General features: G+C 50.0%; 3 protein-coding genes and 1 long non-coding RNA gene across 9 annotated transcripts in view; 2 read left to right on the plus strand and 2 right to left on the minus strand.

Annotated features, from left to right (window-relative positions):
* The window catches only part of Oplah (5-oxoprolinase, ATP-hydrolysing), a 35,480-nt gene extending 35,184 nt beyond the window's left edge, over window positions 1-296 (plus strand). For all 6 annotated transcript variants that reach the window (XM_060389219.1, XM_060389217.1, XM_021658733.2 and 3 more), the window contains one exon: window positions 119-296. In XM_060389219.1, the coding sequence (XP_060245202.1) occupies window positions 119-265 (147 nt within the window). In that variant the 3' untranslated portion in view covers window positions 266-296. The remainder of the gene's footprint in view (window positions 1-118) is intronic.
* Window positions 9-2,688, minus strand: LOC110562104 (sphingomyelin phosphodiesterase 5). Its single transcript, XM_021658784.2, has 7 exons — window positions 1,615-2,688; window positions 1,448-1,520; window positions 1,092-1,232; window positions 933-1,022; window positions 777-840; window positions 554-689; window positions 9-452 (listed from the first exon to the last, which is right to left on the minus strand). Exons 1-7 carry the CDS (start codon window positions 2,623-2,625, stop codon window positions 363-365), a joined length of 1,605 nt encoding a protein of 534 aa, XP_021514459.1. The 5' UTR covers window positions 2,626-2,688; the 3' UTR covers window positions 9-362.
* On the plus strand, window positions 2,687-6,222 carry LOC132655811 (uncharacterized). The gene is made up of 2 exons (XR_009593678.1): window positions 2,687-2,951; window positions 5,930-6,222. It is a non-coding gene; the product is annotated as an uncharacterized LOC132655811 (long non-coding RNA).
* Window positions 4,199-24,270, minus strand: Spatc1 (spermatogenesis and centriole associated 1). Its single transcript, XM_060389222.1, has 5 exons — window positions 24,066-24,270; window positions 12,060-12,704; window positions 11,458-11,955; window positions 11,191-11,330; window positions 4,199-4,606 (listed from the first exon to the last, which is right to left on the minus strand). Exons 1-5 carry the CDS (start codon window positions 24,268-24,270, stop codon window positions 4,277-4,279), a joined length of 1,818 nt encoding a protein of 605 aa, XP_060245205.1. The 3' UTR covers window positions 4,199-4,276.
* Window positions 24,271-26,282: the final 2,012 nt, after the last annotated feature.

The following is a 26,282-nucleotide window of genomic DNA, read 5'->3' on the forward strand; positions in this document are numbered from 1 at the left end:
CTGTGTGGTTAAATAGAGATAAAAATTTAATTTGGCTTCCCTAACGGAAATAGGGTACCACCCTGATTGTGTCCTACGGGGACAAGGCCCACACGTGTGTTGAACCTGCTCTTCACAGGACGTTTTCTGCCTTCACACGCCTGGCGGCGGGGGCTACGGAGACCCAGAGGACCCGGCGCCCCCACCAGGCTCGCCCCCGCTCTTTCCGGCCTTCCTTGAGCGGGGCAGTGTGTATGAGTACCGCCGCGCCCAGGAAGCCGTGTGAGTGCCCCACAATAAAGATCTGTTGAGTCACACGGTTATTGGTCCTGGCTTCTCGTGGCGGTCTCTCGCTCGATAGTCATCCCCCCTTGTCTGTGCTCTCAGGAGCACACAACCTGAAGCTTCAGGCCCACAGCCAAGTGGTCTGTGAGCCCCGCCAGGGCAGTACTGAAGATCACCTGCTCCACCTCCTGCGGGGGGGGGGGGGGGAGGGAGGGAGGCAGGGGCGGAAATCAAGTTGAGAGCCGCTTTCAGTTTGAGCAAGCCCCATCCCCCGAGCTCAGGCACTTACCGGACTCAGGGGACTCCCGGGCATTCCCCGATAGATGATATAGTCCAGACGCCGGCCCTTCCAGGATGTACCTGAGCGCCTTCTATTAGGGGCTCCTGCCAGGTAGAGGCGTCGCCCTTTTTCCTCCTCCAGGGCCCTAGGAGAGGGACAGCATGACTGAGGATAGGGCAGTTTCTCCTGGCTGGGCTCCCCAGCAGTGCCTGGGCTCAGGGATGCCACTTACTCCCGGAGCATCTCTGGGGAGCTGGCAATGGAGTGGTGCAGCATGGAAGTTCTCAAGATTGTCCCTGTGGAGTCCAGGGAGAGCGGAATCAATGGCAGGCAGCCTTGGTGAGGGGCACGCCGCCACCAGCTCTCCCCGCCTCCACAGCAGCAGTACCCAAGGCCCAGGGCTGCTCCTTGCAGGTGCCCAGCCGACAGGGATCCTGGAAACTCCTGAAGAGTTTATGCCCCTGCTCCTTGGTGTGAACTGTGGAGGAGAACCGAGTCTAAGCAGGCAGAGCTGGGTCTCTTGGCTCCACCTGCCCCGGCTTCTCACCCTGTGAGGAGTTGTCGAAATTGAGATCTCCCAGGACGACGCTGAAGGCTACGGTCTCACCGCTCTGGAGGCTCTCAGCCTCAAACTCCTCAGCCCATTCCAGGAGCAGGGCCATCTGTTTGCAGCGAATATGCCCATCCTCTAAAAAGGGGGGCGGGGTTGGCTTAGCCCAGGATGGGGAATGCAAGACAGCACGCAGGTCCTGATCAGTAAACCCACCCAGGCGTTTCTTGGGATGTCTGGGGCACAGAACACTGAGACAGAGGAACGAAGGTGTTGGCGAGGTTTGGGACCTTCTAAGGAGGGAAGAGGGGCCGCCCACATTCCAACAACCCCCACCCCCTTGCAGGGCTCACCACGGGGTGCCTGCAAGTGTGTACAGTGAAGGTATCCCACGATGCGGCGCCCGTCCAGGATGCCTAGCTGCGCCTGCAACACCGCCCCACAGCTGCAGTTTCCCTTGCTGGTTAAACCCACTGCTCACCCTCTCCGTGCTAGGGCTCACTGCATCCTGGGTTAGTACCTGGGCAGATAATAGACCTTTGGAGGCCATGGCGTCCTCGCGACGAGCGTTAGGAAAGCAACGGAAGGTAGCACGCAGCAGCGGGTAGCGCGAGGCCAGCAGGAGCCCACTGCCCAGTAGCTTGATGTACGGCCCAGACACCAAGCCAAACGTGCCCACATCGTAAAGAACCGGGCCCAGGTTTGGCACCAGGATGTGCACAAGACGACGAGCTGCGCGGAGGTCGAAGACTTCCTGGAGGCACACGAAGTCCAAATCCATAGGTATTGTGGCCCTCAGCACACCGTCAGGCCCCTCGGGCAGCGGCTGGCTGCACCCGGTAACCCCATACTCTGACTTTTGAAGGCTACCTAGCAATACGGCGCCAATGGCCTCCGCACGCTGCTGGCTGTGCGACAGGTTGCTGAAGCGTGCCAGCCCGTCAGGGAGCAGGCACAGGTTAGCAGTGAGAAAGACAAAGCAGCGCACGCGCTCAGCAGGCGGGTGCCAGGGCTGTGGCCACACCCAGTATGCCGGAGGAGGCTGATAGCAGAAGGGGCGGCGCCAGACCTGCAGGGGCAGCCAGAGCACCAAGCCGAACAGAGCCATGGGTAGGCCGACTACCACCAGCGATAGCAACGCCGCCCCACTTCCTGCTAGGGTTTTGAGCCAACCTAAGCTGCTGGGTTGCACCGTCGGTGCCCAGCAGCCTAGCAGCTGGTCCAGAGACCAATAGGCCGGGAAGAGCAGCATACGAGATAAGCTGTAGAGGGCTTGCAGCACGGGGTGCCGGAAGGGTGAAGGCCTCAGGGCGTCGGGTGTCGGGGGCCAGTCGGGTGTCGGGGGCCAGTCCGGTGAAGATTCATGGCGCACAGGGCTCCTTCGCTGCGAAACGTCTGGGGTACTCATAGGTTTCCAGCGTGAGAGTTGAATCCTTAAGAGTCCACACGAGCTGCAGGAGGTTAAGACCAAGTGGCACGCACTGTGCGTACAGGTAGCGCCCTGTGCCCCGCGAGCCTGAGTGCTGGACATTGGCCCCACCCACCCAGAACTTTTGTAGCCGTTGGGTGGGGGGGAAGAAAGGACCGGAGCTTCACAACACCGCCCAAGCTCCTCCTTTGCGCCACTTAGGGCTTGGAAACGTTGGAGCCCCGCCTTTTTCCTAGCCTTCCCCACCCCTCCAACGAACTTTACAATCTAGCTCCTCAGCCTGTCGGTGCCCCGCAGACTCTCAAACGGGTGCTCGGCGCCCGAGTGCAAAGACAACACCAGATGACCTGCAAAGGCTGTGACTAAGGAACTCCGAGCCAGGATAAGGGACCTTTTCGCCTACGGTTTGAGGCAGCGTTCCCACACAGGTAAAAGAAGCTCCCCGTTTGTGAGCCCTCTAACAGACTTCGGGGGTTTTGTCGGCTTTTATTTTTTTATCTTTTTTTGAGACAGGGTTTCTCTGTGAGGCCCTGGCTGTCCTGGAACTCGCTCTGTAGACCAGGCTAGCCTTGAACTCGAAGAGATTCACCAGCCTCCGCCTCCCAAGTGCTGGCATTAAGGGTGTGTGCCACCACTGCCCAGCTCGACTGGAGGTTCTTATATTGTCCCTTGACCTTCATAGACTTTTCTCTGCTCCCCTTAGGAGGCTGCCTCCATGATTCCAGCTGTAAGCTAGCATCCATCCTGATGTATCTCTTTAAGCTGCCCGTCTACCTATCTTCAACCCAGGCTGCTGTGGAGACACTTTTGATGAGGCAGCTACTAATGACCTGGGTGGTCAAGGCAGAAGGGGACAAGCTCTGAGGGTATCCCCGCTGAAGGACTCCAGCACACCCCACACCTCTCTCTTCCTGGAATTTTTATTGGTACTGATGGATTCTTGTTTAAATTCAGACACCAAGGCTCTTCTGTTTCTTGACTGGCAGGCACTAGTTCTCTAGGTTCCTGGCTCTTTTATTCTTTTCCTTCTTCTCACTGCCCAGGCACCTGTACCAAGTTGCTGTACAAAAGTGTGGGCTTTTCCACACTGCCCTGAGGAAACGACCCCGTTTTGGTCTGTGTTCTTCCAGTCTACACAATGATTCCAGCACTTCCTATGAGCCCCGGTCCCTTCCTCTCTCCACCCGGTCCTGCTTCTCCAACTCCAACCAATGTTCTTTATTCTCTGGCCAGCTCTGAATCCCCCGTGCTTAGATAAGACCCACGATCCTCCCAGACCTTGGACATCTTTGCAAGGGGCTGCCAGCTCCCTGGCTCCCCTGCCCAGGTTTGGATGAGGTGTCGCCTGGCTTGCTGTCCTCTCCTGTGCTGTTCCCAAGGTCCCAGAAGCCCCACCTCCATCCCCTTGCTCTGCTTAGCACAGGGGCCTTCCTCTGAGTTTCTGTGCCATTCCTTCACCTCTTTTTGCTCTTAAGTTATGCCACCTCCCAGAACGTGAGGGAACGTGGGGCCTCCCATTCAATCCCTTCAGAAAGACAGAGTCTGGGCCTTGATCTAGTTGGTCTGTCTGTCCAGGGGGCTGTGATGTGAAGGCAGCCCTTCAGGGCTGTCAAGACTGAAGGCACCTGGTGAGGCACCCCACGGGAGCAGGAAGGTGTGGCATGGGCCCGGTGACTAGCGTCTGTGGGAAACTTTAATGGCCATGTGCAATGGCCTGCAGGGGGACATGAGCCTGGGCCAGCCAGCACTGGTGTTACCAGATGAACATGGGCTTGCCGTCATCGTGGGACAGCTGGTTGAGGCAGGAGAGCAGCAGGAGGGCATCAGTGAGCATGCTGGGGTGCACAGTCTCCACCAGCACACGCTGCAAGAAGTCCACCGTGTAGGAGCCACCTTCAGATGCTGCCAGCTCAGGCCGCTCCCGCAAAATGCCATACGCATTCACCAGCTGTTCCGTCAGCGCAGGATGCACCCTTCCGTTGTAGCCCAGACTCTGAAGCCTGTTCATGATGTTCACGTAGCGCTGCGTGAGGGTGTGGCACAGGTCCTCATCCAGCTTGTGGTTACTGAGGTTTACGGAGGCCTGTTGGGAGAGTGGCCATCAGGGACCTCCCACACTACTCTGGCTCCCAGGCAGGCAGGAAGAACAGGGGCAAGGGAGGCTGAGGGAAGGAAATGGTTAAAAGGTTGCTAAGAGGAGGCCAAGGGAAGAGAAGCTGTGTGGTGCCCGAGGGGTCCAGAGGGCTGAGCCTGAGGTCAAGGCACACAAAAATAATAATTCAGGCAGGCCCAGGGACTTCCCAAAGCTTCTAGAGACAGCTATCCCATTGTTTGTTCCGTCCACCAGACATAAGGGTTTAGCACAAAGCCATCGGGGATAGAGGACAGGGAGTATGGCCTCCAGGGTGGAAACAGGGAGCTCCTCATCCATCCAGGTGGCCTGACCCCAGAGGCTGCACCCTCTCCCAAGAGCAAATGGAAAGCTCTTAACCCAGAGCAACAGGCACGTTCCAACAGGACAGAGGTCTCCCTGAACACCACCTTTCCCAACACCCCCTGTAGTCAAGGTACCTACGTTTCTACCGAGCAAGTGGCTTCCATATGGGAGGAGGCACCCGCCCATGGAAGGTGGGCAGGTCTCTGGGGAGTGCTCGTTGGGGACAGCTGTGCTCAACTGGGGACACCAGGCTGGGCATCTATCTGCTTGTCTTGGGACTGGCACCCATGGTATGTTCACTGGGAGAGTCCCTTGGTGTTTTGGTGTTTTCCTGGGCAGTATAGCAAACCCCATTTTGTGTCCTTCCTGGAGCTGAGGACCTTAATTAATACTATAATGTTTTCTTATCCTATCTTATCTAATCTAATAAATCTATCTAATCGTATCTAATAAGTCAGTTGTTGTCTGCAACCTAGCACACAGGATGATTTGCCTCAGAAGGCAAAACTGTCGGGTAGGAGGGAGCACGGTGAGGAGACTAGTGTTCTTGACTTTGCAAAAAGACGAAGCCACCGTAATCTGTGAGGAGGAAAGAACTGAGATTTGGTAGAACCCTGGCCTTTACACAAGGCCCTGGGTGTGACACCAAGTTCAGAGGAAGATGATGGAGAAGATGAGGAGGAGGAGGAGAAGGAAGAAGAAGAATGGATTTGAGTTTGGTTCCCAGCACCCATGTCAGGGTGGCTCATAACTTCCAGCTCCAGCTCCAGGGGAATCTGACCTGTAACCTCAAGGGTGCCTGCACTCAGACACACAGATACACGCGCACGCGCACGCGCACACACACACACATTTTTAAAAAGAAAAGTGAAAAGATCTCAGTAGAAAGGTATATGTAACCTGTGTCTCTGTGTCATCATATATGACACTCCATTAAGAGGTTTAATTTCATATTTCATTCTTGTTTAGTTCCCCCCCTTTGGAGACAGACTCTCATGTGGCCGAGGCTGACCCTGAACTTGTTATGAACTTGTGTGACACACTGAGGTCCTGCTCCTCCAACTTGTGCATTCTATGTTCTGGGATGGAAGGCTTGTAGCACCACATCTGGTCTATGTAGTATCGCCAGGCAAGTGCTGTACCAGCTGAACTACACAGGTTTTTATGGCTTTTATGTATCAAGTTTCATCTGTCAATATTTGTGAGATATAGTTAATATTTCTTAATTTAAAAGATAATAAAATATTTCTTACTACTTTTAATTATATGTATGTGTCAGTGTGGGGGTATGTGCCCATGAATGCAGGGTCCCACATAGGCCGGGGGTTTTGGAAGCCCTTGGAGTAGGAGTTATAGGTGGTTATGAGTCACCAGATATGGATTCTGAGAATTGAACTTAGGTCCTCTGGAAGGGCAGTACCTGCGCTTAGGCATGGAACCATCTCTCCAGCCCAATATCTTAAACATTAAAAGAACAGGTGGATGTCATGGCTCGTGCCTATGATTATAGCACTAGAGAGACATTAGACAGGTTACATGGTCTTGGCTGCATAGTATGAGGTCAAGAAGAGATGCATAGAAATCAAGGCTTTGTCTCAGAAATAATTTGTTCACTTGTTCTCTAGGCACAGCGCATACCTGTCACCCCAACCTTCAGGAGGAGGAGGGGGGGTGAACCGCAGCAAGTTTTGAGACTAGTCTTGGTTCCAGGCCAGCTAGGCTGCTTAACAAGAACTTGTCTCAACCACCAAAATACACAAAAATAAAAGGACACAGAAGCTGGGCATCCTCAGGGAGTGCCATAGGTATGAGGCTTACTTCAGTTGCATGTCAAGACAAAAAAATATCATAAATAGCTGCCTAGAAAAACAGTATGACTGTTACAAAAATAAAGATGACATATAGGCCATTAGATGCCCAAGACGTGTTGGGTCCTGAAGGTAGTTTGGATCCCGAATCAGCATGTGAAAGTGAAATCATCCTCAGGGGACCATCGAGTGGGAGTCAAGGCACTACTTCCCACCATTATGTGGCTCTAGTCACTCTCACACGGACAAGGTTGAACTCGAGGCCCCTAGAATTAGGGCGCTAAGAAGAAAGGCACCTCAAACATCTTCCACAAAGTTCCTCAAAACTGGGTAGGAAGAACTGGGGGTGCCACGAGCACTTTTAGTTGGCTTTAAAATGATAAACTTTCAGTCAGGTTTAGAAGCCCAGTGTAACTGGGCTAGAGAGATGGCTCAGCCATTAAAAGCACATACTGTTGTTGCTGAGGACCAAAGTTCAGCTCCCGGCATCTATGTTGTGCGGTAGTTCACAACTACCTGTAGCTCGAGCTCCTGAAGATAAAATACCTCTGGCCTCTTCAGGCACTTAAACTCATGTACATCTGCCACCACCACCACCACCGCTGCCCCATACGTAAAAATACAGATAAAACTTAGAAAAAGAAAAGACACAATGGTACCGAACATAGGGATATGTGCCTGTAATCTGTGTAATCAGAAGGCAGAGGCTGAAGGAGCACACTGTAAGTGGTTAGGCCAGCCTGAGCTATACTGCAAGCCTGAGGCCAGCCAGGGGTACCCAATGAGAAAGACAAAACAAAAACATCCCCCCCCCAAAAAAAAAAAAAAAACTAACAAAAAAGCCAACCCAAACCGAAAGATAGTGTAACTGCATGATCTCATAAAAAAGACAGCCAGCTTTATCGGGAAGTCAGGGTCCTCATCAATCAAAAATCTCCATTAAAGTTTCAACCCACTAAACCTCTGCAGCAGGTCTGGGTAGAATTTAGTCATTCTAACCACTCTGATCCTGGGGTATAGGAAATCCTGGGGTATTGAAAAGGGGAAATAAAAGTTTGGTCAAAAGTGGAATCAGACGCAGGTACAACTCAACCCAAAGGCCCAGCCAGGTGGGTGGATACCCTCAAAGCCAGGAGGTAAATTTATGGTTTCCAAATGTGAGCACACTAGTTGACCTGGAAGGCTCCACAGAGGGATATGGCTGGGTGTCCGCCCGGCTCCAGAAGGCCACTTTGCAGCTGGGTTTCAGCGGCGCTCTCCTCAAGAGGAAGGAGAGTGTCTCGAACACTGCTGATGGAAGTGAAACCAGACTGAAAGAGATGCCGGAGGCTCTAGGGCGGAAATGGCAAGCACATTTCGATGAGAGGTCCAGGCATGGTGGGACACGCCTCTAACCCCAGTACTTGGAGGCAGAGGCAGGAGGATCAGAAGTTTTAAGGTCATCCTTGACTACAGAGTGAATTTAAGGCCAGCCTTGGCTACATGTGACCCTGTTTCAAAAAGTGTGTAATCTAGAAATTATCCGTTTAATCCATCCATAAACTTAAAATTTGGGCCTTTCTCTCTCTCTCTTTCTCTCTGGAACTTGATGGCCATATCCTCAAACAAGCAGAAAAAGAAAGATCTGAGACAATACAAGAGAACGAGGAGGAGCCTGGCTCGGGTGCTGGGATAAAATCCAGGGCTTCAGCATGTCAGTCAAGTGCTCCTCAACCTGAGTGATAGCCCAAGCCCTTCTTTATAATGCCAGCTACCCCTTGGCATCTTGTGGTCTCCGTTGCTCTGTCACCAGGCCCTTTTTGGTTGGCTTTCTTGGCTGATGACTGTCCACTGACATCCAGGAACATCGCTGTCCTTTCATAGTGTAAATGTGAAGGGACTCTGGCCCAGCTCCAGCACGGTGAGAATGTCTTCGGCAGGCTTCGCCCTTCTCCCCCATTCCGTCTACCTCGCTAAACACCATTAGATTACACTCCTAAAGCTAACCACCAAGGTCTATTCCTTTCTTTGGCCAATTACTCTTCCTGAGGCTGACTACAAAGATCCGGCTATCAGAGCATTGAAGTCCAGCAATCACCTGATTCAAACGCACGGCTAAAACATGCCACCGGATCTTAGCCCATTGAACACAGACCCTCCCCTTTCTCTCTTCTTGAAACTTATACCTGCAGCTGGGAGTGGTGGTGCCTGCGTTTAATCCCAGCCGTCAGGGAGGCAGAGACAGGCAGATCTGTTGAGTTTGAGGTCAGGCTGGTCTACAAAGTGAGTCCGGGGACAGCCAAGGCTACTACACAGAGAAACCCTGTCTCTAAAACAAAACAAAAATTACACCGGTAATGTCATTTTGCTGCTGTTTTTCCGCCTGAGTCAAAAAGCAACTACTTTAACTTTTCTTCCCTGCTTAATAAAGGATCTCTCTGTGAAAACAGGTGTGTTTGTGTTCGGGTGCAGTTTATGCCTAATGTGGATCTGAGAGGTAACCGAGGGTAGGGGATGGAGGAGGAGGCTGGGGCCTGAGCAGACAACCCTCATAGATGCAAATCCGTGAGGGATACTGGCAGGCACTGGGCATCCTTTTTTCCCTGGCAGCTCTGAGCTCTGAGAGGCTGCACTGGCTGCCCCAGTAGTGAAGTGAACTCCTGTGAGATCTCCATAGGTAGGCTGTGCCCCTCAAAAAAAAAAAAAAAAGGCCCATTTCCTGCTGCCATCATATCCACACAGCCCTCTGTTTCCTTGTCATTTTCCTTGTTGTCTCTTAGTCCCAGGGGCTGCCCCTCTCGCCCCAATGCAGTGGGCGCCCAGTGTCCTGGTGGTCTCTGGAGGCAGTCAGGTGTTCTCATGCTTGAGAGAGGACGTTCCCCACCTTATAACTTCTACCACGATCACTTACGGAAGTCAAAGGTTCAAAACAGAAACAAACAAACAAACGAAAAACAAAAACAAAACTTTAGGGCCTGGAAAGATGGCTCAGCGGTTAAGAGCACTTGCTGCTCTTCCAGAGGTCCAGAATTTGGTTCTCAGCACCTGCTCCAGGTAGCTCACAACTGAGATCTGGCCTCCATGGACAACTCCCCGTACATGCATACCCACAGTAAAATAAATACGCATCTTGAAGATTTTTAAAAACTCAAATTTTAAATCCTTAAGAGAAAACGTTGATTATGGAATAAAAATACTTTCAGGCATTTCTGCTAGGGAAAGACTTTTTTCTTTTCTTTTTTCCCCCTGAGACAGGATTTCTCTGTGTAGCCCTCATTATCCTGGGACTCATTCTGTAGACCAGGCTGGCCTTCAACTCACAGATACATCTGCCTCTGCCGTCTGAGTGCTGGGTGTAAAGACGTGTGCCACCACCAACCAACCAGTTAGGGAAAGACTTCTTAACTGAGACAGTACAAACAACAGAGCAAAGACTGATAGTTTTTAACACATTAACATTAGGCATCTAAACTAGGCATGATGGTATATGCCTTTAATCCCAGCACCTGTGAGGCAGAAGCAGGCAGAGCTCTGCGAGTTCAAGGCCAGCCTGGTTAGTTACAAAGTGTTCCAGGCCATTCAGGGTTACACAGTGAGAGCCTGCTTTAAAAGGGGAAAAAAAAGGCATCTAATTAAAGGACACTTTGCCAATGAGAAGGCAAGCTCAGAAGTGTCCTGTGTAATCAAAAGTCATTCTTACACAGCTAGCAAGTGTGTATAATTTATACACAAAGATGGCCTAAGAGAATAAGCAGCTGGCAACACTGGGAAGCCATTTCCCCCTCCTCCAAGAGAAGCCCCCAGATGGCCAATAAGCAAGGATAGGCCCCAGGAACCTCGCCACTGTTTCCCATGGCACAATTCTGAACAAACTTCTGAGTATCCAGCCAAGTGCATACCCCTGGCCCTTTCCCCCTTTTCAGTGCTGTCTACACCAATTAGACACAGGGGTACAGTGACACACTCCAGTTTTGCTGTTTGTTTTTAATATCTAACTCCCCTTTGTCCGTGGGGAAAGCCTTCGTGGCCGTGCCGGAGAACAGGTTAGACTGAGCACACATTAGACTGAGAGTGAGGCCTTTTGGCAACGAATGTTGCCACCTTCCCAGCGCTAGGATTTGTGTTCCCTCTAGTTTCCAGTGAGCACTGGGGACCGGGGAGGCAAAGGGCAATAGAAATCTTTAGGTTTGCTGCTTCAGGCCCTGGGGTTAGTGCTTCCCATCCCAAAGGTCCTCTAGGAGGCAGAGAAGGAATGTCACCTGCCCACTGGAGGAGAGTTTGGAGAGCTTGGATCATGGGTTTCCGTTGCCAGCTGCCTGCACTGAGCCCTGGGTTCCCTGTTGTCTCAGAGCCCCCTTAAACGCCTGGTCCTTCAGCGCTGAGGTTTCTGCCCCAGCCCTGAAGGCCCCTCTGGCACTGTGCAGGAGATGGATAGCCACACACCTGGATGATCTTCTCTGGAATGTTGGAGACAGTGAAGCCATAGAGACGCACACGCTCTGGGAAGATGCTGGACAGGATTCTTCGGTCTAGCTGGAAGGCGATCTCCCCCACTAGCCTCTCCCAGGCTAGTTGCTTTGAGTCTGGGGATGACAGAGGGCCTCAGCTGAGCAATGAGGTGAGGAAGTGGTAGGGCTACTGGTAGCAGTTCAGGTGTGTAACGGGGGAGATGGCACCAGACCCACGTTGAGCCTCTGTGGTGTTACTGACCTCGGGGACAGTCAGGGAACTTGCTAGACTTTCGGTGGGCCATCTTCCGCTCTATCTCCAGGATACTCTTCCGAGACTGTTCCGAGGTGCGTGAACCCCGGATGTCATTGACTGAAGCCAGAGAGGATGGGGTGCGGGCTGGGGAGTGGGGGTTACGTGGAGAAGAATGGGGATTGTGCACAGGGCGGGTAGGGGATTGGTGGACCCTGGAGGGGGAGTTGGAGCGTGTGGATCTTAAAGGGGAATAGTTTCCAGGAGCTTGGGCCATAGGTATTGGGGTAGCGTTGGGGGCAGGGGAGCCTATTGGGGAGCTTGGGACAGAATTGAGGATCATTTGTCCCTGGGAAATAGTCTGAGTCCGAGTATCCAAGTTGGCAAAATATGCTGTGGCATTGGGTGTGGCCATAATGTTCATGGGGTTGGAGGTCTGGAAGGATGCACCCATAAACATGTTGAGGGGATCTGTGTCCTGGGTCGGCTGAGGGTGCTCACCGGTGACTGGTGATGTAGAGGAGTGGAAATGAGAGGAGAGGTTAGAGGCAGGATGGGAGCAGGAATCGGCCTACTCAGGATGCCCTGCTGCCCTACCCTCTACCAATTACCTTTGGTGGCGGCTGCTGGCCCTGCAGAGGCTGAGGCTCCAGAGAGGCTTCCTCGGGTTGGCTCTGACAGCCTTACCCTTTGGGCACCTGACAGCCCTAGATTGTTCATGGGGTTGGGCACTGTGTTCTGAGAAACACCTAGAGGGGCAGCTGTGGAGGAGAGCAGGGTGCTGTTCAGGGACACTGCCGCTGCGCCCTCCATGGGAGTCGTGAGGGGACTGCCCTGGGACACAGCCATGGGGGCTGCCAGCCTGCTGCTTGTCATCAGGGAGCCGGCTGAGGCCAGGCCCAGTGAGCTTGCCAGAGTGGTCCCAGGAGGCATAGCTATGGGACTAGTCAAATGAGTGTTCAGGGGTCCAGTGGAGGGTAAGCCCAGAGAATTGGCCAGGTTGGCCCCTGCGGAGAGTGCAATGGAGCTGGTCAGGGGGCATGGCACCACGCCGGCAAACTGATTGTTCTGAGACATGGGCATTTGGCCAGTCAGCAGTGGGTTGTAAGGGGCAGCCAGAGGGTTCGCAAGGGAGCCTGCTGCAGGACCGAGCTGTGGGCCGTTCAGCATGTCAGCCAGGGGGGCCAGCGCCACCATTCCCACGTCTTCTATGCCCGGCTCCTTTGCCGCTGCCGGGGATGGGGACAGGAGTATTCCTGTGGATACAGAAAGAGAACTAAGACCCCAAGGAAGCCCCATTAGAAGCAAGAGGGAGGCCCTCAGGAGCATGCCCGGCCGAGATAGCTGTCTGTGTGCTGAGCTGGCTAGTTTCACCTGCCCTCTGAGCACTGTTTCTTAGGTGGTCTGGATGATGATACCTCGCCTAAGGGCATCTATGGGGCAGCCAGAGGAGCACTCTGTGCCACTTTAGAGCGTGTCTGCCCTCTTTTCTCTCAGCCTCCAAGGCTTGCTGTTCTCAGCCCTAACACTCTAGTCAGAACTCCCAGACTCTTACCTGACCGCTTGCCCTTCAAGCCACGGGATGTTCCAGCCTCTGCTTTGCCTATGTCACTCCACTGAGCTGTCAAGCCCACAACCAGGAGAAGAGCGCCTCCTAGTGGTTGGATTCCCAGACAGCTAACTTGGCTCTCTGCTTTTTGCTAGGAGGAGAGAGCCTGGCCTCAACCTCGAAGAGGTATAACTCGGACCCCTGGGTAGGACCTGCAATGGCCAGAGTGTCAATAAAACAGGACCTCATGTGGCCTAAGGCCACACATAGTCTACCTGAGTAGGGATGCAGGTTTTTGAAGGCTAACTGGACATAGCAAAGACTCAGAGAGGCCCAGAATCATTGCTGGCTATTCTTGGACTCCTGAACTGGCATGGAGCTGAGATCCTATTCTTCTTGGCTCCTGGAGCAGACTTCCCTTAATGACTTTTGGGAGGGAAATCCACTGGAGACAAGTTGCTACAAGGGGCAGAGTGCAAGATAGTTTTTACAACCGTGTAATGAAAACCAAAACAAAACTTTTGATTTTGCTGGGCTGGGTTGATGGCTCAGTGGTTAAGAGCACTGGCTGTTCTTCCAGAGGACATGGGTACAATTCCCAGTACTCAAATGGTGTCTCACAACTGTCTATAATTCCAGTTCCAAGGGATACAATGTCCCTCCCCTTCTGGATTCTGTGGGCACCGCGTGTATTTGGTGCACAGATACATATATGAAGGCAAAACAGTTCTGCACATAAAATAAAAATAAATACATCTTTAAAAAAAACAACTCATTTTAAAAAACACTTTGGAATCTACTCTTTTAAAAAGATTTTCATAGCCTGGCTTAGTGGGACACAACTTTAATCCCAACACTGGGAGGCAGGGCAGGTCAATCTGAATTCCAGGCCAGCCTAGTCTACAGAGCAAATTCCAGGACATCCAGGGCTACACAGAGAAACCCTGTTTCAAAACAAATAAATAAAAACATTTTATTTGTGTGTGTGTGTGTGTGTGTGTGTGTGTGTGCAGGTACCCATGATATCAGAGGCCTCAGATGCTCTGGAACTGAAGTTACAGGTGGTTGTGAGCCTCGCGGTATGGGTAAGGAACCAAACTTAGGCCCTCTGCCAGAGCAGTCTGTGATCTGAACCTCTGCGTTATCTCTCTAGCCCTGAATATGAGCTTAATTTTGTGTGTGTGTGTGTGTGTGGTGCTGGTAATTGAACCCAGGGCATCAAGGATGTATGATAGTCTATTGCTGTGCTACACAGTAGCCCTTGAAAAATTCCATTTTATTATTATTATAAAGCACTACATGATTATTATAGGGAAAGAATGGAGATACAGAAAAAAATATATATATAAACTGCCATAATCCAGCCTCTCATGATTTGAAGACCTCGGAAACCGTCTCTACCTATGTGTTTACAAAGTCATGGATTGGCAAGAACTTCCTGAAAGTGACCAAGCCACATGGCTTCTGTTGTGACTGCTCAAGCTGTCACTTTAGTGTGAAAGTCATCCAAAACCAGTAGAACAAGGGTAGTCTCTGTGGCCAAACAGGAGACACCAACATGAGGCAGCCCCACTGGGCCAGAAGGGCTGTCAAGTGGCAGAGGAAGATGTGAGGAGCATATGGGAAGAGGACCCTGAATAAAAGAGCCATGCCCGCGTGGCATGGTGGAGCACACCTTTAATGCCAGCACTAGGGAGGCAGAGGCAGGCATAATCTCTGGGAGTTTGAGGCCAGCCTGGTCTACAAAGTGAGTCCAGGACAGCCAAGGCTCTGTTACACAGAGAAATCTTGTCTCAAAAAACCAAAGCCAAAACAAACAAACAAATGAGCCATATCCCTTTCCCCCAGAACTGAGCACCTGCTATCTGTTACTGCTATGCCACATCGGGGCTATGCTCATCTTGTGAGATTTCTATAAGGTCTTGGTGCATCTACAAGGGATATTTAAAAGGTCTTGTGATGCTTTGAATGAGACTGGGCTCCACGGGCACATATGTTTGAGCGTTTGGTTCCCAGTTGGTGGAACTTTTGGGAAGGATTAAGTGTGGCCCTGTTGGAAGAAGTGTGTCACTGGGGACAGGCTTTCAGGTTTCAAAAGACCTGCACCATTCTCAGTGTGCTCTCTGCCTTTTGCTTGCTGTTTGAGACGTGAAACCTCAGGTGCTCCTGACTCTGTCTTTGCTCCACCATCATGGACTCTAACCCTTTGGATCTGTAAGCCAAATTAAACGATTTCTCTTCCTTCCTTCCTTCCTTCCTTCCTTCCTTCCTTCCTTCCTTCCTTCCTTCCTCTTTCCTTTCCTTTCCTTTCCTTTCCTTTCTTTTCTTTTCTTTCTTTTCTTCCTTTCTGTTGTTTGCAAGACAGGGTTTCTCTGTGTAGCCTTGGCTGTCCTCGAACTCACTTTGTAGAACAGGCTGGATTTGAACTCACAGAGATCCACCTGTCTCTGCCTTCCTAGTGCGAGTGCAGGGACTAAAGGTGTGTGCCACCAATGCTCAACCTGCCTCCACCCCTCCCCTACCCCCTACCGCCATCTAAAATCAAGGGCTCTTTGATAATCACTTTCTAAGTAGACTTTCTGAAAGAACTGACAGAGGAAATAAAATAAAGAGTCAGACATCTATTCAAACAAGAATCAGTACTGAGGGATGCAATGAACTGCAAGAATATAATAAAATATTAATAAAATACAATAAAATGTTAGTAAATGAAATTAACAATACTTAATATCTGTGGGGGTTTTTTCTGACCTCCATATGTATGCCATGCCCTCTCCTAGACAGACACAATATATATGTAATACAAAAATGTATGTATTTAAGCAAATATTTCTTTAAAAAAGAGGAATAGAACAAATAGTAATGAGTTAAAATGATATTTTAAAAAATGATTTGTCTATTTGCGTTTAAACCAGAATGACCAGAAAAAGGTTAATACTTCTGCCTTTGGGAATATAATGACTGGTGCTCCCGGCTGAGTTCCAAGAAACAAAGTCTCAGAGCAGGAGAGAGGCTCAGCGCTTAAGAGCATTTTCCACTCTTGCAGATTGCAAGCACCCACATGGTGGCTCATGGCAATCCAGGGGATCCTAAACCCTCGTCTGACTTCCAAGGGCACCAAACATGCTTGTGGTACACATAACATATATTCAGGCAAAACATTTGTACATGTAAATAAACAAACAAACAAAGAAATAAGGAACATTTAAATAGTCTCATGAGGATTCCAGAGTAAAAGAAACTACACCAAGATCTTTGAGATAACTTGTTAGCTATTTATTTCAAATGCCAGCTAGAAAAATAAATTCTTAGGGCCAACAAGATAGCTCTGAAAAGGTAAAAGTGCTTGCAGCCAAGCATTATGATCTGAGTCCAGTTCCTGGCGCCCACACGGTGGGAGGATAGAACTGACTCTCACAGTTTAGTCTTTGACTTCCACACGTACGGCCCTCCAAATAAATAAGCGTAATTAAAAAAAAAAAAAAAGACAGAAGGCTCCTTTTAAATGCAGTTTGTGTTTTGGTTTTGGTTTCTGCTTCTTTTGTCTTGTGAGTAGATGAATAGATCAAGCAAAACAAAACAAAGAAAGATGCATACCTATACAAAACTACTTGCACAAAGGGCCAGGGGCATAACTTGCTTAGTACACTTGAGACCCTGCATTCAATTTCCAGTACTCCCTTCCACCACCACCCCCAACTTGTACATAAATGCTTGTAGCAGCACTGTTTATAAAAGCTGAAAAGACGGAACAACTCCAACCTAAGTGCCTGCAAACTGGTGAATAAACAAAAGGTCATTCGGTCATAAACCCCATAACACAGATAAACCTTGAAAACGTTACTGAGCGAAAGAAGCAAGTTGCACAGATGGGCACCTGACGGAATGTGTGAAGCAGGTGACCTCATCAAAGAGACGGAAGGGCATGGAGGGTGGAGTGGCCTTGCCGAAGGACTGAACTTGCTTCTTAGGGACGAGAGTGTTCTAAAGTTGTTTGTGTCGATGTTTGTACACACATAGGGATATGCTTTGTATACTTTAGAAGTTCGAACTGTGTGGTAAGTGAATTCTGTCTTTATAAAATGATTGTAGAAAGGATGCATGGGGCGGCAGGCCTTTAGGGTAACATTTACGGCTCAGAAAGTGCCCCTACAACACCGCAGGTGCACAAATCCTGCTCACGCTGGAAGGCCTGGTACAGACATAACATTCCATTGGGTTTGTCCTTAATCAGGATCAGTGAGGTCAGCAGCAGCCTGGGGTAGAAAAGCTTGAGTTTGGGGAACTGAAGTAAGAGGGCAGGGCATCATTTTTTCTCCCACCCAATAGGAATGAAGCCCACCTTCAGGACATTTCATCCCTACACCTAATGACAACGGTACAAGCCATGGTTAGAGTTTTACATTTAGTTGACCACGATTTGTGGATTCAAAAGCTTGCTAGATTCAGATACTGGGCTAGAGCTTTATAGAAATTAGAAATTTCAGATTCCTGCTGGTCGTCGTGACGCACGCCTGTGATCCCAGTACTCTGGGAAACCGAGGCAGGCAGATCTCTGTGAGTCTGAGGCCAGGCTGGTCTACAAAGTGAGTCCAGGACAGCCACACAGAGAAACACTGTCTCAGAAGAAAAAGAAAAGAAAAAGAGGATTTCAGATTCACTGGGTCCATTTTTATCTTTTTTTTTTTTTTTAATTTTAGATCTACTTATGTACATGAGTGCTCTATTTGGATGTATGCCTGCATAACAGAAGAAGAGAGCATCAGGTCCCATTAATAGAGCCACCATGCGGTTGCTGGGAATTGAACTCAAAACGTCTGGAAGAGCAGCCAATGCACTTAACCACTGAGCCGTCTATTCAGCCCCGGATGCATATTTATCTTAATCATCTAGAATTAGGAAAGGTACGTTTATTACATCGGCCAACGGGGTTAAAAAGGAAAGCAAACGGCTTAGGATTTATGACGACTGCCCTGTATAACTCTATGAACTGCTGCTAGCCTTCCCAAACCTCATGCTGCAGACCTGATATTTCTCACATTCACCCTCCCCGGGAGCTCCATCTCTGGGCCTATGGACCAGCCACCTTGCCGTGGCTCTCTCCAGCCCAGAACAGTCAGGCCCATAGCAGGGCTGGGCTCGGAGGGCTAGACTAGAGGGACACCCAGGGGTCACAACGAGGGTGGGGGCGTGTCCTGAGGGGAAGAGAGCCCTGAGGCGGGCTAGCGTGTGAGAGGAGGGAGGATTGAGGGGAGGCCAGGCCTAGCTGAGATTTCAAATAGGGTTTTCCAGAGAGGTGGAGGGTTGTGAAGAGGGCAAGGAAAGACCAAGGACGGTGGCTGTGAGGAAGGTCCTCAGTGGAGAGAGACCTAAGGGAAGGGGGCCCCTAACCGGAGGAGTCCAAAGGGAGGAGGGTTCTGACGGGAAGAGGGTCCTGAGGGGAGGAGGGACCTGAGGGGAGGAGGGTCCTGAGGGAGGAGCGTCCTGAGGGAGGAGGGACCTGAGGGGAGGAGGGTCCTGAGGGCGGTTGATCCTGAGGCGGGAGGGTCCTGAAGGGAAGAGGATCCTGAGGGAAGGAGGGTTCTGAGGGAGGAGGGTCCTGAAGGGAGGTTAATCCTGAGGGGAGGAGGGTCCTGAGGGGGGCGTGCCCTGAGGGGAGGAGAGAGCCCAGAAGGAAGGGAAGAATTTGTGATAGGAGGAGCGGAGTCCTTGGGGAGAATCTTAAAGAGTAGAAGTCCTGAGGGAGAGCCTTGAGGCCAGGAGGTTCTCTGGAATAGGGTCCTAGGTCAGGGATATGCCATGGAACAGTGCATTGTGGGAAATCTGAGTACTGAGAGAGCAGAGCTAGGACGGACGGGGTTGTAATCTAAAAATAGGCTCCTAAAACCATGAATTTCAGAGACTTTACTACAGAAACCAGTGCTTTTAACCGCTGAGGCACCTCTTCAGCCCTGTTTGTTTTTTTAAATAAGGTTTCACTGTGTAATCATGGCTGGCCTAGAACTCACTGTGTAGACCAGGATAACCTCTCAAGTTTACAGAGATATGCCTGCCTCTGTCTCCAGAATGCTGGGGGTTAAAGGTATGCACCACATGCCTGGCTCTCCTCTTGCCCTTGAAAAATTCTTACAGAGAAAATTGAGTCAATGAGTCTGAAGTTCCCACAGCTCCCTTCTCATCCAGCATCACCCTTACACTTCTTTTCATTCGTCCCTTCAGTAGAAGACACTTCCCCCAAAGTTCCCTTTTCTTTCTTTCTTTTTTTCTTCCTAAAGCGATTTATTTATTTATTTATTTTATGTACGTGAGTGTTCTCTATGCATGTATGAAAAGGGCATCAGATCCCACTCTAGATGGCTGTGAGCCACCTGCATGCCAGAAAAGGGCATCAGATCCCACTCTAGATGGCTGTGAGCCACCGTGTGGTTGCTGGGAATTGAACTCAGGACCTCTAGAAGAGAAGCCAGTGTGCTTAACTGGGGAGCCATCTTTCCAGCCACCCCTCCCCCGCAAAGAGTTCCCTTTTCATTTTGTACATTTTGAAACTGTCTCCCCTAGTACCTTCCAAATCTAAACAAATTGGGGTTGCTGTCGTCTTGAAAAGAAACTCTGGACTCCTTGCCTCTCTCTAGCTACTGCTCTGTCTACCAAGCTCTCATAGGCCCCCCACTCCTGTGAAGTTCATTTCTGTAGTAAACTTGATTGGATTAAGAAACTCCTAGAGCATCCTAGAGGACATAGTGTTTCATATCTGTAATCCTAGCATTTGAGAAGTGGGGGCGGGGTGTCAGGAGTTCAAAGTCATTCTCAGCTGCATAGCAAGTTTGACATCAGCTCGGACAACAAAAGACAGCATAACTTTTAGTTTTTCTGTGAGGACTTTCAAAAGGGGGTTAACTGAGGGTATAAACACTGACTTGACTGTGGGTTGCACTATCCCGTGGGCCAGGGTCTCAAGATGGGATAAAAAGAAAAGTTAGTTGAGCACCAGCATTTATCTCTCTCTGCAAATACAAGTGACTAGAGGTAGTCAGGTTCTCATCTTTGCTGTGATGGGTAATAACCTCTTAAGCCACAAGCTAAAACAAACCCCTTTTCCCTAAGTTGATCTTGCCACGAGCAATGAGAAAAGCCATAACATCTCAAAACTTCTGGAACCGAGACGTCATGATCATCTGTTCTTTGCACTGTCTTTCAAAAAGTGTTTTTCTGCCAAGTGCTAGTGGCATACACCTTTAATCCCAGCACTCGGGGAGCAGAGACAGGCGGACCTCTGAGAGTTCAAGGCCAACCTGGTCTACAGAGCAAGTTTCAGGATAACCAGGGATATACATGGAAACTCTGTCTTGGGGGAAAAAAAGGTATTTTTACACTTACATGTCTGTACACGTACACACACTCATACCACAGCATGTGTGTGGAAGTCAGAGGACAATTTGTGGAAGTCAGTTCTCTCCTATCACAGTGTGCGGCCTAGGAATTGAACTCATCAGGCTGGACAGCAAGCATCCTTTCCCACTGAGCCACTCCACTAGCCCTGTTATTTCCATCTTCATTTTCTTGTTTTTCTTTACCCCTCTCTGGTCAGCCTTTCTCAGTGAGGCTGCGGAGAGGAAAGGTGTGTGCCATCAATACCTGGCTATTTATCACCTCTTACATCCAACAGTTAGGGGTTACTTTTCTTACTGAACTTGCATGGATTTCTGCCCACTTGCCGTTCGTGCTATGCTTTCCCACCAGAATGAATAAAAACTTATTTGTAATTTATCTCCCAGCCTCGATTGCGCTGCTCCCAACCCTCTCCCAGAAACTGAAGTGATCTTCCTGGACACAAACATGGCTACTTCCTGACAGATGTCACACAAGTTTCTGCGCATTGCGTTTAGGAGCAAGTCCTTAACAGTCACAGTGGGTTGTGGTCTGACCCCTACTGACCCCTCGAGCTGATTGTTCACGTCTCACTGACCCCTAACACAAACAACGCACACTACCAGATATAGAGCAAAAACACAAACTTCCACACCACGTAATACAGCAACTCACACGTTTTAACAGCTGTATGGGAATATTTACTCACCAGACACGCTCAAAGTATACATGCTAATGTTCTCACATGCTCTTGCATGTTCTCCACACATATTTTCCAGCATACGTACATGCTCTCCATGTACTTCAGTTGCATACACCAATATCATGTGCTGCACATCCATTCATCACTCTATGTACTTAGGTACCACACATACTCTCTCTCACACATCACTTTCAGCTACTTCTCGCTCCCGGTAACGCTAGGACCAGGTCTTTGTCCACACTGAGATTTCTCCTTAGAATGTTGCCTTCTGCCTTCATTACCAGCTGTCTGAACTTCTCTTCTTTATAAAGATCCAAAATAGTCCAAGGCTTTAAAAAAATTTTTTTTTATTTCATGTATATGGGTGTCTTGCTTGCATGTAATTTGTGCATTAGGTGAGTGCGTGCGTGCTGCCCAAGAATGCCGAAGAGAGTGTTGGGGACTGGAGTTACAAATGATTGTAAGCTGCCATGTGGGTGCCGGGGTTCAAACTCAGGTCCTCCCAAGGTCACAAGGCTCTTAACTACTGAGCCATTTCTCCAGCCCCAAGGATTTAAACCTAAAAGCCAGATAGGCTTGTATGCACCTGTCATGCTAGCACCGAAGAGGCTGAAGTAGAAAGATAACCACTTTGAGGCCAACCTGGGCTATATATTGAGTTCAAGACCAACCTAGGCTGTATAGTGAAATCCTGTCTCAGAATTACAAGGACCAGGAAGATGGCTCAGTGAATATGAGCACTTACTATCAAGCATGAAGACCCCAATGCATCACCAAAATCCATGTACAAGCTGGACATGGTGGCATGTGTCTATAAGCAGATTCCTAATGAGATGAGAGGCGGAGCCTGGAGAATCCCCATTAAGCCATGGGCTGGGTAGCCGAGAACATACAGAGCAGTGGCAAAAACAAGAGGAACCCTGACTCAAAAAAACAAGATGAGAGATGAGACCCAACACCTGAAATTGTCTCTGACCTCTACACATGTGCCATGCCATGGGCATGCCCTCATATACAAACCCATACACACATCCATATTTAAAAGAATTTAGAAAGTAATAAAATCTGAAGCCAGAATGTAGCTTATTAGATCATGGAACTTCTTAAACGTCCCTCCCCTATGCATATTATTTTCGTCACCCTTTCTGCTATCTCAGCCATCAATGCTGTAACGTATAAATCTGGAGGTGCGCCTGTGCTTATGACCATGACTAAGGTAGTAAAGCATGCCCACTACAGCCAGGCTTAACCATAAGAAATCCAGTGGGTAAGGAGTAGAGAGGAAGACACAGGAATGAGCTCCGCCCTGAAGGACTTCAGCCTCTTAGTACAAAGGTCTGAGTTCAAAGAGTCTAGTTGGTTTGGAAAGAACCTCTCTCTCTTTTCTTTTCTTTTAGAGACTGTGTCTTGTGTAACCCAGGCCAGCCTTGACATCGCTAATGTAGCTGGGAATGACCTTTGACTTCTGATCTTCCTGCTATTGGCTTGTGTAATCATACCCAGCTTTATAGGCAGGGATCAAACCCAGGGCTTCATGCATGTTAAGCAAGCACTCTACCAACTGCGCTACACCCCCGACCCCTGGTGAGCCTATTTCCAGGGATTAATCAGGCCTCTGGCATCTGCTGGAGCTATCTTCACTTGTAGTCAGGTGTTGGAGTAGTGTAGTAGGTGGAGTGCCTGAGGGCGGAGGAGCAGGGCTTGAAGCCTGAAGCCTGAGCCTGGGAGCTGCAGTGACTGATGTGAGTCAGGATGTAGATAACCAGCTTGGCTTGGGAATGCAGGAAGAGAGACTTGGCGAAGGGTTATTATTCCCGAATGCCGTGCAGAGGTGGAGAAGGCAATTAGGATGTTACTCATAACCTTTGCAGACCGGCACTGTTGGGGGTGGGGGGCCCTTTGCCAAATTGTAGAGGTCTAAACAGGCAAGAGTAAAGCCCTCCTCTCATGTAAGAGAGATTTTACTTCCGTCCAATCGTGAACAGGAGAGGAACCAGCAGGGAGGGCAAGATGAAGGTCTGTGACAGAGGGCAGGTCACTGTAGGGATGGATAAGCTTGTAAGCACACATGGAAAATCATGGACAGGCTAGAACACAGCCTCTAGGACAGGAAGACCTGTGTAGGGAGGGAGAGGGATACAGTAACGGTAGCATTTCTTCACTTGGATACACCTTGGTAACCTGTGTCAGCCATGGTGTCTACAGCCATTCCCTGGGAGCTTGCTATGCCCATAAGATCCCCCGCACTGGTATTTCCAATGCTGACCACTCTTTGCTCACAGCTTTCCGTTGTTTTCAGCACTTCCTTCCTGTTACTCAGCTTTGTAGCCTCTGTCATCTCTTGGTGTCTGAATGCCACCTCCCTCTGACCCCATCCCTATAAGCTTGGCTTAGCATGGTTTATCAGTTCAACTGCATCTCTGTGGATGCTTGAAACTCCCTTGCTTGCCCCCTTCTCTCACCCTGCTCCAGACTAGCTCCGGGCTTCTGTCACACACTAACAAATCCTAACTCTGAGCTTTAGGTCCTGGGTTTCTCTCCTCAGCTTCTGGATATGAACAGCTTCTGGCTGTTTCTAACTGGAGAATAATGGAGAGGAAATTCTTGTGTCAATGGTGAGAATTGGGAAAGGAAAGGGAAGACAGGGATGTGTTGGTTGAGGGTTGGTAGCATGTTGGGCTCGGGAAGAAAGAACGTTTGGATTCCAGAGCTGGGCAGTTCTCAGTCAACTGTGACACCTTGGAAATTAGGTTGAGGGGACCATGGTGAGGAAGCTCCTCTCTGGTGAGTAGGTGTGGGGCCTCATTTTGCCCTTTCATACAATGGTCCTATGTCTTCATTCTGCCTCCATCTGTTGAGGCCAATGTCCTCTGTTTCTTACTAGGTAAGCCCTCCCTCCATAATTTCCTCAGACCCCAGCACACTGCCTCTTCCTCCCTCACCACAGCCCCATCCTTCCACCCCCACTGTCCTTATACCCAGGCCTCTTATAGTTACCCTGGTGTTGGGAATGGCCTGTTGCTGCCTCACCAAGCCCGCTGGTGAACCCGCTGATGCAGAGGCCACCTGCCTGAGTCTTGATCGCAGACTTGAGCTCCTGATTCTCCCTAATGAGCCGAACCAGCTTCTTCAGTTCCTCATTTTCCCGCACCAGCCTCTCTATCTGATGCCGAAGCCCCTCATAACATGTAAGTAGAGACATGCCCCAGGGCAGTAAAAAGGGTGCTGCCCAAAGGAGGGCACTGCACCTGGAGGCTGCCCAGGGCCCCGGGCCTTGCCCGGGCTGGAAAAGGGCACCAGAGTCTGCAAGGCTTGCCCAGTGGGCACTGGGTATTGTGAGGTCAGAGACTGTGCCCTCCTCCTTGCTCTTTGCTCTAACAGGCTCAGCTCTCTCTGCCTCCAGGCCCTTGCCTCGCCTTACCTCAGCCTGAAATGTTCTGACAAGATCTGGCCAATTTTGATTTCAAGGCTGTGTCTTCTGCAAGTCTCTTTATCCTACTTCAAGCCAATGGCTGCCCCCGGACTTCCCCTGCTGATGAGGCCTATGTCACATCACTTACCTTGTGTCTGTGCAATTAGCCCCTCAATGTTTTCCTCTGGATGTACAGTGAGTGTGGGTGGTGCACCTCCTCAGAGCCTTCAGACTAAGCAAGGGGTGCAACTTGGCACTGGCATTTGTTGATTGGATATTTGTTGATGAATATTCATTATTTAGCCTTCCCTGGGCAGAGTGCCCTTTCCTTTTGACATTGGCATGCCTGGATTTCATCTGTCAGGTCAGCTATCTCCTGAGGAAGTTCTGTCCTGTATACCAGGAAATTAGCCCACAATTTTTTTTTTCTGGGCACAAATGCTCCATCCCTTCCTTGGCTATTGGCCCAGGGTCGCCTTTATCCAAGCACTAGGCTCCCCACAGCTCAGGAGTTTCCATTTTTGACACAGGTTCTCTCACCCTTATCTGTAGTGGGGTGCGTCCTTTGCACCTGATTTCTGCTCCTCAGGTCGTTGACTTCCATTCCGAGTTCCATCTTTTCAAGAATCTAAAATAAGATGTGACAATGATCCAGCAGTCCCATCTGTTACTCTCTGACTGCCAGGGTTGACTTGGCTGATCCTGCCAGCTAGGTGAACATCTCCCTCCTCTCTCACTGCTCCAAATGTGTCCCTCCTGAAGCTGTCAACCACCTTCCAGAGGAGGACCAGTCTTCAAAGATATACAAGCAGCTGCATTCCTCTGCTGTGGCTTCCAAAAGAACCAAGCCAGTCTTCCCTTGACTAGTTTTAAGAAGTGAGGACTGAGTCGTTCTGGTGCTCCCTTCTCTTAGAGCTAGCTCGAGAGAACTCCATAGATCTGATAGCGGGAGTCAATGGAGGCTGATCCTCAGGGCCACCACTGGCTCTATGGTTATCTTCTCTCAAACCTCTCGATGGGTCAGAGAGAGGTGGGGAGAGTCCACTTCCAGACCAGATTCCAGTGGTCAGACTCTGGTAGAGAGTGGAGCTGAGGAAGAGGAGATCAGCCAAGGCTGGGGGGTCAGTCTCAGTTGAGTATTCCATCTGGACCTCACAATGGGGGGGCCTGCCCCCCACCTCTGACACTCCATGCTGTAATCCTAAGTCACTCTGGCCTCAAGGACAAGACTACCATCCTTGAGGCACAAGGATGAGTTCTCTTCATCATTCCTTCTAACTTTATGGACTAGGTCTGTCAGACTTCCATCCAGCCTGTGACAAGACACTTAAACCATGGTCTTGGCTTTGAGTTGATATCATCTGTGTTGGTTACATCTGATGGGTCAGTTTGGAAGGTCTAGGGTGTGGTGCCCATGTCTTTGGTCAGAAGCTGGCATAGACATTGCTGGGAAGGTATTTTGTCGCTGCAGTTAACATTTACACAATGCTGGCTTTAAGTGAAGGGGATCTGTCTGGGTGCCTCTTTCCTCCATCTGTGCAGGCGTTGTTAGGAACTTGAGCGTCAGTGCCAGTCAGAAGCAGCCACTGTGAACTGACTGGCCGTAATGACCACGTGAAAATGTGGAGTTACCCCAGTGATAAATGCTTGGAGATGGTGCTGTGGGTGGGTTAGATACAGCTGGATCCGAGCAGCCTCACCTGAGCAAGTGACAGGGGAGATGGCAAACATCAGGTGTGGGAAGAGTTTTCCAGCAGAAGGAACAGCCTGTGCAGAGGTCATGGAGGAGGAGGAGAACACTA

The sequence above is a fragment of the Meriones unguiculatus genome, chromosome 8 (assembly GCF_030254825.1).
Source record: "Meriones unguiculatus strain TT.TT164.6M chromosome 8, Bangor_MerUng_6.1, whole genome shotgun sequence".
NCBI lineage: Eukaryota > Metazoa > Chordata > Mammalia > Rodentia > Muridae > Meriones > Meriones unguiculatus.